Source organism: Asparagus officinalis, chromosome 5 (assembly GCF_001876935.1).
Source record: "Asparagus officinalis chromosome 5, Aspof.V1, whole genome shotgun sequence".
Taxonomy (NCBI): domain Eukaryota; kingdom Viridiplantae; phylum Streptophyta; class Magnoliopsida; order Asparagales; family Asparagaceae; genus Asparagus; species Asparagus officinalis.
Window position 1 is genome coordinate 12,906,043 of NC_033798.1, and position 13,701 is coordinate 12,919,743.

Below are 13,701 nucleotides of genomic sequence, written 5' to 3' on the forward strand. Positions count from 1 at the left end.
TTCCAATGTATTGTTAGACTTTGAAAAAATTGATAAAGTTGAAAAGAAAATTATCGACGGGAAAGAAGTTGAAATAAAAATGAAGATAGCGAAATGTAAACATTGCTTGTTTGATTGTGATGGACGTAGTTCAAGAGGTACTACACACATTATTAATCACATTATGAAGTGCCCCAAAAAGAAGAGACCCGATATTCGTCAACAATTGATTCAAGCTACTATAAAAAATGAAGAATGGACTTGTGCACTTAGTAATTATCATTTTGATAATGAGAAGAGTCAAACATTACTTGCAAAAACTATCATCGTCTATGAGTATCCATTTAACTTGGTCACACATGACTTCTTTTTACAATATGTGCATTCTCTTCGTCCAAATCATAAGGTTCCAACTCGTGCAAAAATCACAAAGTTATGTATGAAGGTTTATGGTAAATATAAAAAATCTTTATTTGATTTGTTTGCCACATCTTCCACAAGGTTGAGCTTGACAATGGATAAATGGACATCATCTTCTCAAAATTTGGCATATTTGTGCATTACCGCTCACTATGTTGATGAATCTTGGAAACTTTAAAAACGTATAATTGGTTTCATTAAAGTCCATAACTCCACAGGGAAGGATATATGCAATGTTTTAATCACTCGTTTACTTGATTGGAAAATTGATGATAAAGTTTTGTCAATTACGATAGATAATGATAAAGCTAATGATGTTGCCGTTAAAATTAGAAAAGATCGTCTTAAAAACTATCTACCTTGTGACGGAATCTTTTTTTATGTGAGATGTGGAGCACATATTATAAATCTCATTGTTCAAGAGGGACTTAAAATTATCACTAAAGCTATTGAAAAAGTAAGGCTTAGTGTTAAATATGTTACATGTTCACCGAAGATGGAAGAGAATTTTGATCATGTTGCGAAGCAAGTTAATGTGGTTGGAGAAAAATGCTTAGCCCTTGATTGTTGCACAAGATGAAATTCGACTTATTTAATGTTGATGAATGCTTTAAAGTACAAAGTTTCTTTTAATATATTTGAACTTAGCGATGACAAATATATTCATTGTCCATCGGAGGAAGAATGGAATTATATTAAAACTTTGAGTAAATGTTTGAAACACTTTTATGATGCAACTAATCTCCTTTCCGGTAGTATGTATCCTACTTGCAATCTTTTATTTGAAGAATTTTGTGAAATTCAATTGCTTCTAATTGAATGGTTAAAAAGTAATGATGATACAATTGTGGCTATGGCTTTTGCAATGAAAAGAAAGTTTGATAAATATTGGAGCATGTGCAATAAGATTTTTACGGTGGCTACTTTTCTTGGTCTGAGGTACAAAATGATTATAATAAAATATTACTTTAAGAAAATTTATGGCTTGGATGATGAAAGGTGTACACTTGAAATTTTAGATGTCATCAAAAAGTTGCATGGAGAGTATGCATCTCTTGAAAAAAAGCAATCCAAAAATGATGAAAATGCTTCAAGCTCACAAGCAAAAGAAGTGGAAAGAGTTTGTGACAAAAGAAAATCTAGATTTGCACAATTTGTTGAAACTATTGAGAAAGAGCCTACAAAGACAGATTTGGATTTATATATGGAAGAGAGTATTGTTCGATGCGAAGGTGAAACAACGGGGAAATTTGATATATTGGATTGGTGGAAATCAAGTTTTGGAAGGTATCATATACTAGCAAAAGTTGCAAGAGATGTTTTGGGTATACCGACATCAACTGTGGCTTCCGAGTCGGCTTTTAGCACCGAGGGGCGTGTGATTCATTGTTATAGAAGTCGAATGACAACGGATACGATAGAGGCGTTGATATGTGCACAAGATTGGATCAAAGCGGAGAAAGGAGGTAAATTTATTATTTTTGCATAGATAAACTGTTATAATTGGTTAATTGTACATTAAATGATTGTATGTTTTATTCTAATAATTTTTTTGTAGTTACAAAAGTGCAAACTGTGAATGATGATGCTCTTGATGTGGTTAAGCTTTCGGATCACGACGACTCGAAGATTGTCGAAACTTTTATAAAAGCACCTATAGGGTTGTTATTTAACTTCATAAGCATATGATATGAAATTTAAAATTTTCACATATTAAACATGACAAATGCTTTTTTTATTTTTTCAAGGTGACATCGTGAAGGTCCTTGACTCGGATGATGAAATTTAATATTTCTCTTGCATTGATGGGTCTCATCTTTTGGTTTATATTTTATTCTCAAGAATATGATTGTCTTAGTTTGCATGCTTTTTTGCTTAGGGAACTATATTATAGAACTTGTGGGTTTTTAATATTTCTCTTGTAATGATGATTATGTATCCTAAACTTTATGTTTGAATCGGTGTGCTTTTTTTTAATTGCCGCTCATGAATGAATATTTTGAGATTCAGTTTTTTAAACCTCGTGGAATACATGAGCTTCCTTCTTTGAAGAGCATTTTAATATTCAGAGGTTCTGAAATTATTTTACCTGAGGATTCTTGAGTAATAGTAATAACAATGGTTTCTCATGATTGAGTTTTGAGTAGCAGGCTAGGAATATTTATACAAGGTTGCAAGCTTCAATCAGTGACTACTGCATTTTTATTATAAAGACGCAGGCTAGGAATATTTATACAAGGTTGCAAGCTTCAATCAGTGACTACTGCATTTTTATTATAAAGACCTTTATGATGTTAAATTATGCACATTCATAATAAATGCTAACACATACTTTTAAAGTTCTTGATTGTTCATTAGACATTATATGTCCTCAGTGTGGCAGTCTGACAAACCCTTGGAAAAAATTGTTAAGCTTTTGCATGCTTCATGCTTCATGATTATTCCGCATATTGTTTGCCTGTGATATTATTTGCACAAATATATTATTTCTCATTTGTGTAAAGTTGTAATCAGTTAACATATCATTTTTATATTCCTTCAAAAATTTGTTGGCATATTTGTTTCAAGGAAAAAGGTTGAGGCCAGATTGTCTTCAAGGCAATGGGAAGAGCTATAGACAAAACGGTGATGATTGTGGAGCTAATTAAGGTAATATTTTTTGACATATATCTTAATGATCATTTTGATCCCTGAGAAGTTGGAAACTTTTATCTTGAGTCCTTCCCCACTTCCTTGTATTTTCTGTGCAAAGTTATGCCAGTTGCAAAATGACCATTGTACATAAATATGCTGATGGTGCAGAGAAGGATTGTGGGTCTTCATCAAATTACTACTATTGGTGCGCTATTGGTGCAAAGAATGATTGTGGGTCTATGAGGTAACTTGTCTTACTTTGCGAGGTATTAAAATCATATATAGTTTTTATCATATCCTATTCATATCTATTTCCCAAATATCTAATTAGTATCTGTATCCGAACCGTATCCGACTCTCTAATATCCGAACCGTATTCGTTTCCGTTTAATGTGGATATTGTAATGTTTTTTTCTTACCGATGAATATCCGAACCGTATCCGTATCCGTTTTCAAAAAATAGTTATGGTTGTGGTAAAGGTCATATCCGAACCGTATCCGAACCGAATGCACCCCTACTTCCAAGGCAGAACCAGGACAGTAAAAGGCTCATGGTACATCAAAGTCACGTATAAAAAGAAGTCCCATCATTGGATTAGCGACACTGCTAAGCAATATTGAAACCATATTCAGATGACAACTATCAATGCCATACTATATGATCGAATAATAGCAAACACCAATGAGGAACTCATTCGCAGGAATGATCATAACGGTCTCTCTTTCTATCTGATAATCAAAGGTTAGATTTATAAGTCTTCCCCATTCCACCAATGACCCATTAAACTTTTATCTTGTGTTGCCCAAGATGCACCTGAGTGATTTAATCTTTTTGCACATGTTGACTATTGGGCCTCATTTTCTAATTCTTGCACCAGCAATTAATCAATCTCTCCTAATGAAGCAGAAATAGATCGTTAAGCATGATGACTAGTTATGTGATAAATACCAGTGTCTGAACAGTCTTTAAGAAGCAAAGCATGAGGCGAAGCATTAAAACCACCCATAAGGCAATGTATAACCCTCAAGGCATGAGGTACAAACCTTACAAATTTATCATTGTTCTAATTCGAAAATATATAAAGATTGCAAAAATATTCAAGATAGGAAGATAAAATAAAATTTAACAGATGTTGCAGTAGCACATATTAAACTCTTGTCAGAAAAGATGGAAATATTCTATCTTTACTCCAGCAAAACTCTATGCTATATTTGTCATGTTACTGTTTCCTTATAAATTTAACCCCTTAGATGTTTTTGAACCATATACTATCAACAGGTAGGGAAACATACTTTCTATCTGGTTCATGAAAATCACTTCTCATGTAAAAGGCAAAGTGGGATGTGAATTGTGTACTTCATTTGGGCTTTGTATGCCGAAGTATGCACCTCATAGTCATGGTCACGGATGTCTGCAAGGCATTTTTCTTCAGCAACATCTTGAGAAGTCAGAGTAATAATAAAAAAAGCTCCTTGTGCATTCTAAGGACAGCTAAAGCTTAAAAAACAGTGGACCATAAGTCGCGATGGTACCTGGATGAAGGAAATGTACTCATATCTGATACTTATTGACTTTAATGGCTACATACTGACACTCCTAAATCTATCTTAGAAAGTAATGTATCCAAAAATATAAAACATGTATAAGAGATGTGTCTGAGGTTAAAAGGTAAAAAATATTAATGCATAAATGATATGTTTGACTTGTAAAAATACATTTATATAGCCTGTCCAAATCCTATTTAACAACTTCTAATATCACCATATTGTACACATAATGAAATATGTTGAGAGCATATTTGTATTTTGTAACAAATGTTCATGATTGCTGTATGATTGGTATATCCTCACTGTTATGTACAGGGACACACTTGAGAATGTGTCACTATCTTTCAGGCATGTTGATATGTTGTTATACACGCATATGGGCTCATGTACATAGTCATAGTTTTCAATACATGGATTTATTTATTAGGGGTAGCCACTGAAACATAAAGCTTCCTTTCCTTTTCTAGCACTTAAAATAACCTTATAATCAAGAGGGAGAGGGGAAAAGTGAACATCGAAAAATAACATTGAAATCCCAAACTAGTTGAAAAGCTGAAGAAATAATCTTGTTTGCGGATGATAATTTTGCTTACCTCAATCTCAGATATAGCTCCTGAAGGAATAGGACGATAGGGCTCATTAATAGCATCAATTTCACGGTCATACCAATCATTAAGTGTCTGCAAGAAAAGTGATCACCAGAATGGAATTGTTGAGCAGTTCCATGTCATATACATATTAGTCGTTGCAAAACTAAGTTCTATACGCAGAAACATAAGCTAACCTGTGTGTAGCCTGTTAGACATGGTCCTGACATCATCATGCAAACAATAGCTTTAGCTACATCTTCAAGATTCCAGTGAAAGTTTCCTGCAAAACAACCAAATCAACATGAGAACTAAAGAAGATACAGGGAATGTTTGTGGTTATATTCATTCTGAACTCTGAAGAACATGAGAGTCAAAGAAACTCAAAAGTGTGAGCTCCACAAGTGAGAGGAATCTACCCAGTTATTAGTCATCAAGAAATTCAATGCAGTGGGCAAACACTATCTTATACCTTAAGAACATGCTACTTCTAACTTTAGAAATTTGTACCCTTCTTCTAACATAGAAATTCCAATATACTAAAAGATTAGCAATAGTGAGTTGTATTCAGATGAGTTATATGACTTATAGACGACCAAAAAGAAACCCATACATGTTGCTTATCATTGTTATTCGGGAGATTTCTCTTCCCACATTGATCCGTTAGAAGTATATCAAGAAGGTAACACTTACCAGAAGCAGCAGCTCCGCACACCACTCCCCATACCAATGGGGGCCACGTAACAGGTTTTGTAAGTTGAAGGCGAATTTTCCATATATCCTGCACACAATTACCTAGAAAGTTATTAAGCAATGACATGGCATTTAAGGACATCAAATCTCATGTAACAAAAATACTTTGTAACTATCATACGAGGAAAACAAAAGTACTGATACATAGGCTAAATTGCCGTTATGGCAGTAAAAGACATGAATTTGATTCCAATATAAGATAAGACTCTGAATTAAAGTTTTCGTTACAAATGAGAATGATTTTTCAACTACATCACTTCCTTTATATCACAATTTCAACTTAGAATTCTATCTATCTACTACAAATGACAAATAAACCCCAAAATATCAGTAAATTTACAAGGAGGGTTTTTGTTATTCGGGTATAATAGGCTACATTTGGTGTATCATTACCTACATTTTTTGCTCAAGATGCCACAGTTCATAGTAGGGTTTTAAAACAACTCGTATGGCTATTTTGGATTTAAGAATGATTCCAGAAATGGGCGGGCTAAAAAAACAAGGTGCAACTTTGGGTTTATAAAAATAAAAATTAAAAATTAAAAATTTGGAGCTCACCGTCTCTTGTTTAGCCCCCTTAATCCCAAGAAGCTGATTGAAGCTCGAACCACCGCCAGCAGCCGGAACCTTATCCGGCACCGCAGGCTTAACTACACCCCAAAAAAAAATCAAAACCCTAGGCGAAAAAAATCCAACCTTTTTACCAAGGGTTGAGCTGAAATTTTTTAGGGGAAGGAGGACTAAACCTTCATTGGCATCAGTTTCCGTGGCTCTTATTTTCACCGTAAATCTCCGCCCTGGGATTTCATTAAAACCCTCGAAATTTTCATAAATTGCAGGATCAGGACAAAGGGAGGAGAATGCAATCAAATAGAGAGGTGAGGGGCTTACGAGAGATAGAGACGAGGTGAGGACAGGGGCGAGAGAGCACGCGGCGCTGACGTGGCGTCCTGCTATTGGCTACGGCGATTGAGGATGCATTGTAAGTGAGAGAAGCCATCGCCGGCGAGTAGAGAGCGACGATGTGACGGAGAGAGACTGACTTTTTGGAGATGGGATGGCGGATAACCTGTGAAGTTTGCATTATCCCGCCGGTTTATTCTCGTTATCGTGTTCTCATTCTATAGCAGGCTGGTATCTATTTTTATTTTTTTAATCATTTTTAATATGTTATATTTCAAAAATATATAATAATAACAGAGAAGTTTGCCTCGTTTTGACATAACTTTTGGAGTAACCCCAAAATTGAGGGTTATCTGGAAATATATCATCTCTTTTGGAGTTTAACTGATAAGATTTAAAGATCATAGTTTCATATTCTAAACATATTTAGTAAGATCCGAAAAATGGTTGTCTTTTGATACCATGTGAAAGTCACTCTAACCGTTATATCAAAACTTCGAAATTATAACAATGTTTGAGGATTATACTTTTAAATTCTAGCAAAGCTTCTCTCAAAATGAACCAAATTTTTAACGAGTTTTGTGATCTACCCTTTCTAATAATAAAGTACAGGGCTTGAACTTATAAGTTCTTAATTCTATCCAAACTTTGTGAAAATTCTGCTTAAAATTTAATTTCAAAAAAGGGCGTCTAGAACTTCATTTAAGAAGAAAAATGAAAGAAAATGTTCATAATATTGGTCATAATTCATAATCTTCTTACTTCGTCTTACAACTTATTTTTTTAGAGGTAAACTGTGAAGCATGATTTTCCAATTTTTAATTAAAATTAAATTAAGAAGACAATCTCCAAAATGCAGAGATACAAACATGTATGATGGTTCACATAAAACATCGCCCCTTAAAAAAGGAAAAAAAAAATCCAATATTATATGTGAAAAGCATCCTCATAAAATGAATAGTTTGTCATATTCCATTTTGTTAACTTAGTCCATTATTTGTTCTACATAGATGATAATGCAAGTTGGTTTTTTCCTTATCGAGTGACAAATAAAATTTAGTTTTCTTCTTTTTTGAGAAAATCTTCAATTTTATTATTATAATTACTAAAATTGAAGAGATTTCCCACCTCGACTAACCTTAAACAAATCAATAGTACAAAAATCAAGTTATATCATATCATATCATACTCCCTTTAAAAGCACGAGTTCAGGAAAATCTTTCTATGGTCAATATTACCCTTCACTATTTTTAATATTACATTTAAATTTTAATCTATTGTAATTATAATTATATCTTATCTAATCCCATAGGAACTATCTATAACTCAACAATTTTAAAAAATGTTAACAAACTACGTGGAATATTATTTTAAATTTTTTATTTAAATCTTAATCTATCTAAATACTAATTATATCCTATATTAATCCCACATGAACTACCTATAGCTCAGCAACTTAAAAAAATAATATTAAGATTTAATTCAAAAATTACACAAAATATCTTTAAAAGTTCGAAATTACTCAAAACACCGCGACTTTTCAAAACTTAAAACAACAAACATGAAATCTAAAAATAAAAAATAGCCCCTGAGGAATTTAAAAATTACATTTATACCCTAAAATTTTCTAAAATTATAGAAACAACCTCAAAAATTCAAATTAGAAAAAAACACCCTAAAATCAATGACTTCAAAACTTGCAAACAACATAGATAGATTTTAGGGATTACAATTAGGCACTTAAAAACTTAAAATTTGTAATAAATAACCTCAAAGTTATAGATAGATTTTAGGGATTACAATTAGGCACTTAAAAACTTAAAATTTGTAATAAATAACCTCAAAGTTACATAAACTACAAAAACTCCCTCGAAATTTAAAAATCGCAAAAATCCTGAAATTTTAAAACTTATAACTGGTAGACATCAAATCTAAAAATTATCAGCAGATCATTGAAAATTTAAATTTATCAAAAAACAACTCAAAGTTTTAGTAATTATAAAAAACACACTCAAAATTTCAGAGTTGAAAGAAACATCTTAACATTTAAAAACTTACCACAAACTCATAAAACATAAAAATTATAAACACCCAACATAAAATTTAAAATTTTCAAAAAAAATTACATTAGAGTTAAAAAAATTACAAAACACACCATCAAAAATTTAAAATCACAAAAGGCTAAAATTTGGCAAAGAAAATAATAAATGTTTGATATCATTTCATTAAGATATATAAATTTAAGTTTTAATTTAAAGTTTATCATCCCTTTTTAGCATCTAAAAGTAGTTTAAGTTGACGCTGGAAAAAATTAACAATTACGATAGATTAAAACTATCCAATTAAAGAATAAAAATTTAAAAAATATACGACATATTAAAAATTAATATTACTGTATAAATTTAAGGAACTATATATAATATTAGTAACAAAATTAATTGATAGAAGACCAAATTACATTAAACTAACAAAAGACTATAATATAATAAGTTAGCATTAATTGATTATAATGTATAAACATTCATCTCTGACATTAATAATATTTATAGAGTAAAAAATACAGGGAATTTTGCATGAAAAATCTATCAGGAAGTTCAGGGACATCCTTAAAAAAATCAAGTTTTTTTTATTTTAAAATAGAGAAGTGAAGTAAATAAACCCAAAATATAAAAACATTCATGAATCACTTGAACTGACATTAACAAAATGTATGTTTAGCAAAAAGCACTAATGTGTTCCCCCCTGAAGAAATGTTTAACAATTTTGTCCCAATTAAAAAAGCATTCATCGTGAAAGATACAAGAAAATTTAGTTTGTATGTATAAATTTTCTTACTTTATTCTTGAAATACTAAATGAATCATAAACTTAATATAAAATTACATATAAATAATCTTACAATAGAAACTAAAGTGAAGTCATTGATCAACTATGTTGCGAGATATAATAAGTCAGATAAGATGAGAGAAATTACTATAATGGACAAAAGGTATATAGATGATAATTAGTTACAATAGCATAAGTAAAAAATTTAAAATTGATATTTTTCTTTTTCTAATATATGGTATGACTCTGTAAGTAAATTTATTTGGGGATATGACTACCTAATAAAGGATTAGTTTTTAAAGACACGATCAAAGATAAGGACATAATAGCACTGTTAGATTTTAAGATCTTTAAATATGAAGGTATCATATTTTACTACTAAATTTTTTATTAAAGGTCACTAAATATAAAATTCACATTATATCTGTCTCAAATTTGTAGGAAAAATATGCATGTTATCGTAAATTATGTTAACAATATATACCAATACAAAAATACAACTTATTGAAGAAATAAAAGAATGATAAATAAACCAAGCAAACATACATGTAACACAATAAAAAAATTACACTTTAAAGCTAATACGCATGGCTTATTCAGAACAAGCTGTTAATATAGAAGCATATCCATCAAGGCTCTTTACAAATACAATATAATTTTAAACTATTGATGTATGCAATAATCACAATATCAAAGAGGTATGATCTTATAAGACCTACTCTAAAATTTACACAATTTTACTTTAAAATACTCTACCAATATACAGACACGCTATTGGACCTATAATGTAAAGATAACTACTATTTACAATAAAGTTGATCCGTGGTTCTAGCTTGCAAAGAATACAATAAGAAGATTGGATAGAGATGTTAATAAGAATATCCAAATAATAAATATCATAAAATTACTAATAAAGTAGTACCAATGTTGAGTAATATCCCTTATTTATGAAATAAACATATCAAGATTAAATATTAACATTATAATTTAAGCCAATTTGATAATAAAAAAAATACAGTTATTTAGTTTAGATCATTGTGGAAAATGACATTGATAGAGTAAAACTAACATTATTTAACACGACAGAAACTCTTATTGGATGCACACCAGAAGAATTTATTATAGAGAAAAAAAAGATAACTTCTAACCATTTTTGAAAAATAAATTAGAAACAAAAAAAAATATATACATGAAATTAACATGTAGTCTCATTGAAACACAAAAATAATCAATGTCTGTATTTCTAGAATTTTTGTTGAACATCAAAAATGCATTCAACTTCTTTGTGAAGTAAGATGAGAAGACAAAAAATGAACGAGCTTAGGGAAAAATAATTACACAAGAAATCCAGCTCTAGCATGGTGTCACAATCAATATAGATGATGAAAACACAACTCTAGAATTGTTCAAGAAAAAGATTAATAAGAAGAAGGATTGATCTTTAACTCAATAAAAAATGAAACAAAAAGAATAAAGTTTTATTTTTTGAATATTTTATATAGAATAAATTAATTTTTTGTGGAAAACCAGGAATCTTTAGAAATGATTTTCATGAACTCTTTTAAATTTTTTTATATGGTTACGTGGATGCTTTTATCATATAAAATATACTAGAGTTAGCATTAATCTTTAGTCAATGATTTTTTCTGAAGTCTATCAATTAATTAGCAACAAACTTCATATTCTCTTTAGTTTCATTTTAGCCAACTTTTAATTTATCATCTTGGCTTTTAAGCTTTAATTATCCATCTTTCTTTTATAACACTACCTTTTTAAGTGTTTTTCATTTTTACAACATTATACTTTCAAGCTTGGTTTTATGTAGGGGTGGGCAAAAACCGAAAAAAACCGGTTCAACCGAAAAAACCGCCCGAAAAAACGGACCGGTTAACCGAACCAAATTAAATGGATGAGAAGAAGTCTCTAAACCGCCCGAACCGAATTAAATCGGTTTGGATCCGATTTGAACCCCTGAACCGCCCAAAAAAAACCGACCCGAATTCTGTTGGGCGGTTTAGAGACTAAACTTATACCTCAAAACTTTTCCTGTTATCATCCAATAGATTCAAACGGTGCAAGGAGCAGTTTTAAGCAACGAGTACAACAATATCACAGAAAAATATCCTTGAGAACTAAGTAAAGATTTAAATCAATCCAGAAAATTTGTTATGCACATGATGCACTTACAAAAGATGCATACGCTACATTATATGAACAATATCATACAAAACATCACTCCCCCGTGTAATTAAATAAACTTAAACTTTAGTTAAAAAAATTCGCAGAAAAAATCTTGAGAATTACATAAGATTCAAATCAATCACAAAATGTGTTATGTACATGATACTTACAAGAGATAAGCATGCTGTATTATATGAACAACATCTTTAAAACATCAGTTCTCTGCGTAATTATATCAACTCAAAACTTTATTCTAAAAATGATAACCAGTCTAATAAAGCTTTGTTGGCGAGCTCAGGAACCTCATCATGAGGACAATGCCCAGCTTGCAAATTCACAACAGAAGTCTTTGGATAGAACTCTTTGCAAATTTAAAACCGAAACCGAACCGAACCGAACCGAATTTCGGTTGGGCCGAATATTCGGATGAAGGGGGAAAAATCTGGATCTGGATGAGAGTTTTGAGAATCCGAAAAATTCGGATTGGATGCGGATTGGGCATAAAACCGAACCGAACCGAATATGCCCAGCCCTAGTTTTATGTCGTCCCAAACCACGTGAAAATTCAAATTGGCTTTAGATTACATTTGTTTCCTATCAATTTAATTATCAACATAAAAATTTAAACTTGGTGTAGCCCATTCAAACAAACATCAAAGAAAATAAATAATCACAATGCTAACATTTAAAGCCAAAAATGAGCAAAAATGATCAAAGTGGAACTAATGAACAAATTTTAGTAAGGAAATAAATTAAAAATATTTACTCATGATATTTAACCACGTGCATTGCACGTGCATAAAACCTAGTAAACATAAATATGTCAAAGGACGTTTATCACGTAATTTATTTGCTTGGCAACAAATTTAATTTCAACTGTTCAAAGGAATTTTCAAAATTTAAATTTACAGCAATAGATAAGATATTAATCTTCATTCGTCTTTATTATCGCCAAAAGACAAAACATAACATTTGTTAATAAATTGACAGCGTGTGAGTGGAACGCCACCTTTGGCGGTTTGCAATCAGCAGCTAATATATTACTGCATGTTGACCTCGGATTTGCTTAAACTAATCTCAATTAAGGAACATTTGTTTTTCATGCAATTAAAGAGAGGGAAAGTAGAGGTTAATATGGTAAGTTGTTCTTGCACATTTAGTTAGGCGCTGTTCTGAAAATGCATTAGTTTTTTGTTTTTATGTTTTTTCTTTGAAGGAATATACTAGCATATTGGTGTGAGACTGTGAGTGCAAGGAGTATCAAATTGCTATTCAAACAATTGCCTATCTCATGTTAACTATTTTTAATGAGTTACCATTTGCATATAGGGTTCAATGAGAAATATATTCTAAAGTATTTATTTACTAGTTAAATCAATAAAAAAAATTAACATCGAATTTTGAGGTCTTTTAAGAATGTTATAATTAGAATATGGAATATGAAATTTTGTAACGACACGCGTCTGAATTACGTGAAATACCGTCTAAGATTTACACAATTTTCTGCTACTTTGAATGCAATTTCAAATGGTAAAAAAAAAAATACTTTCTTTTTTGCTCATAACAAATATTTATGCATGTCTGACACTATACCTACATTACTTTTTATTTTCAATTACTGAACACCATGATAGACTTTTTTTTCAACCCAAAAGATACGCACTTCAAAAAGAACATCGTTGATAAAGAAAGAGAAATCACACTTCGAAACAGAACATTATTGATAAAGAAAAATCACGCTTCATAAAAGTGCTTTTTATCCCCTCATGTCACTCACATTTTACTTTGTGCAAGACAACTTATGTGTGGTTCAGACACTAGGGTGCGTTTGGTTCTGGTTTTTTATCTTTTTTTTTTTTTTTTGGGGGGGG

The 13,701-nt window shown here is 31.0% G+C and overlaps 1 protein-coding gene and 1 long non-coding RNA gene across 2 annotated transcripts in view; one reads left to right on the top strand and one right to left on the bottom strand.

Annotated features, from left to right (window-relative positions):
- LOC109843060 (chlorophyll synthase, chloroplastic) overlaps nucleotides 1-6,952 on the bottom strand; it is an 18,584-nt gene extending 11,632 nt beyond the window's left edge. The window contains exons 1-6 of the mRNA XM_020411992.1: nucleotides 6,813-6,952; nucleotides 6,668-6,718; nucleotides 6,480-6,571; nucleotides 5,862-5,949; nucleotides 5,366-5,451; nucleotides 5,175-5,261 (exon numbers count right to left, since the gene is read on the bottom strand). Of these exons, the coding sequence (XP_020267581.1) occupies nucleotides 5,175-5,261; nucleotides 5,366-5,451; nucleotides 5,862-5,949; nucleotides 6,480-6,571; nucleotides 6,668-6,718; nucleotides 6,813-6,921 (513 nt within the window). The 5' untranslated portion in view covers nucleotides 6,922-6,952. The remainder of the gene's footprint in view (nucleotides 1-5,174; nucleotides 5,262-5,365; nucleotides 5,452-5,861; nucleotides 5,950-6,479; nucleotides 6,572-6,667; nucleotides 6,719-6,812) is intronic.
- LOC109843061 lies at nucleotides 2,646-6,839 on the top strand. The gene is made up of 3 exons (XR_002247494.1): nucleotides 2,646-3,048; nucleotides 3,202-3,277; nucleotides 6,761-6,839. It is a non-coding gene; the product is annotated as an uncharacterized LOC109843061 (long non-coding RNA).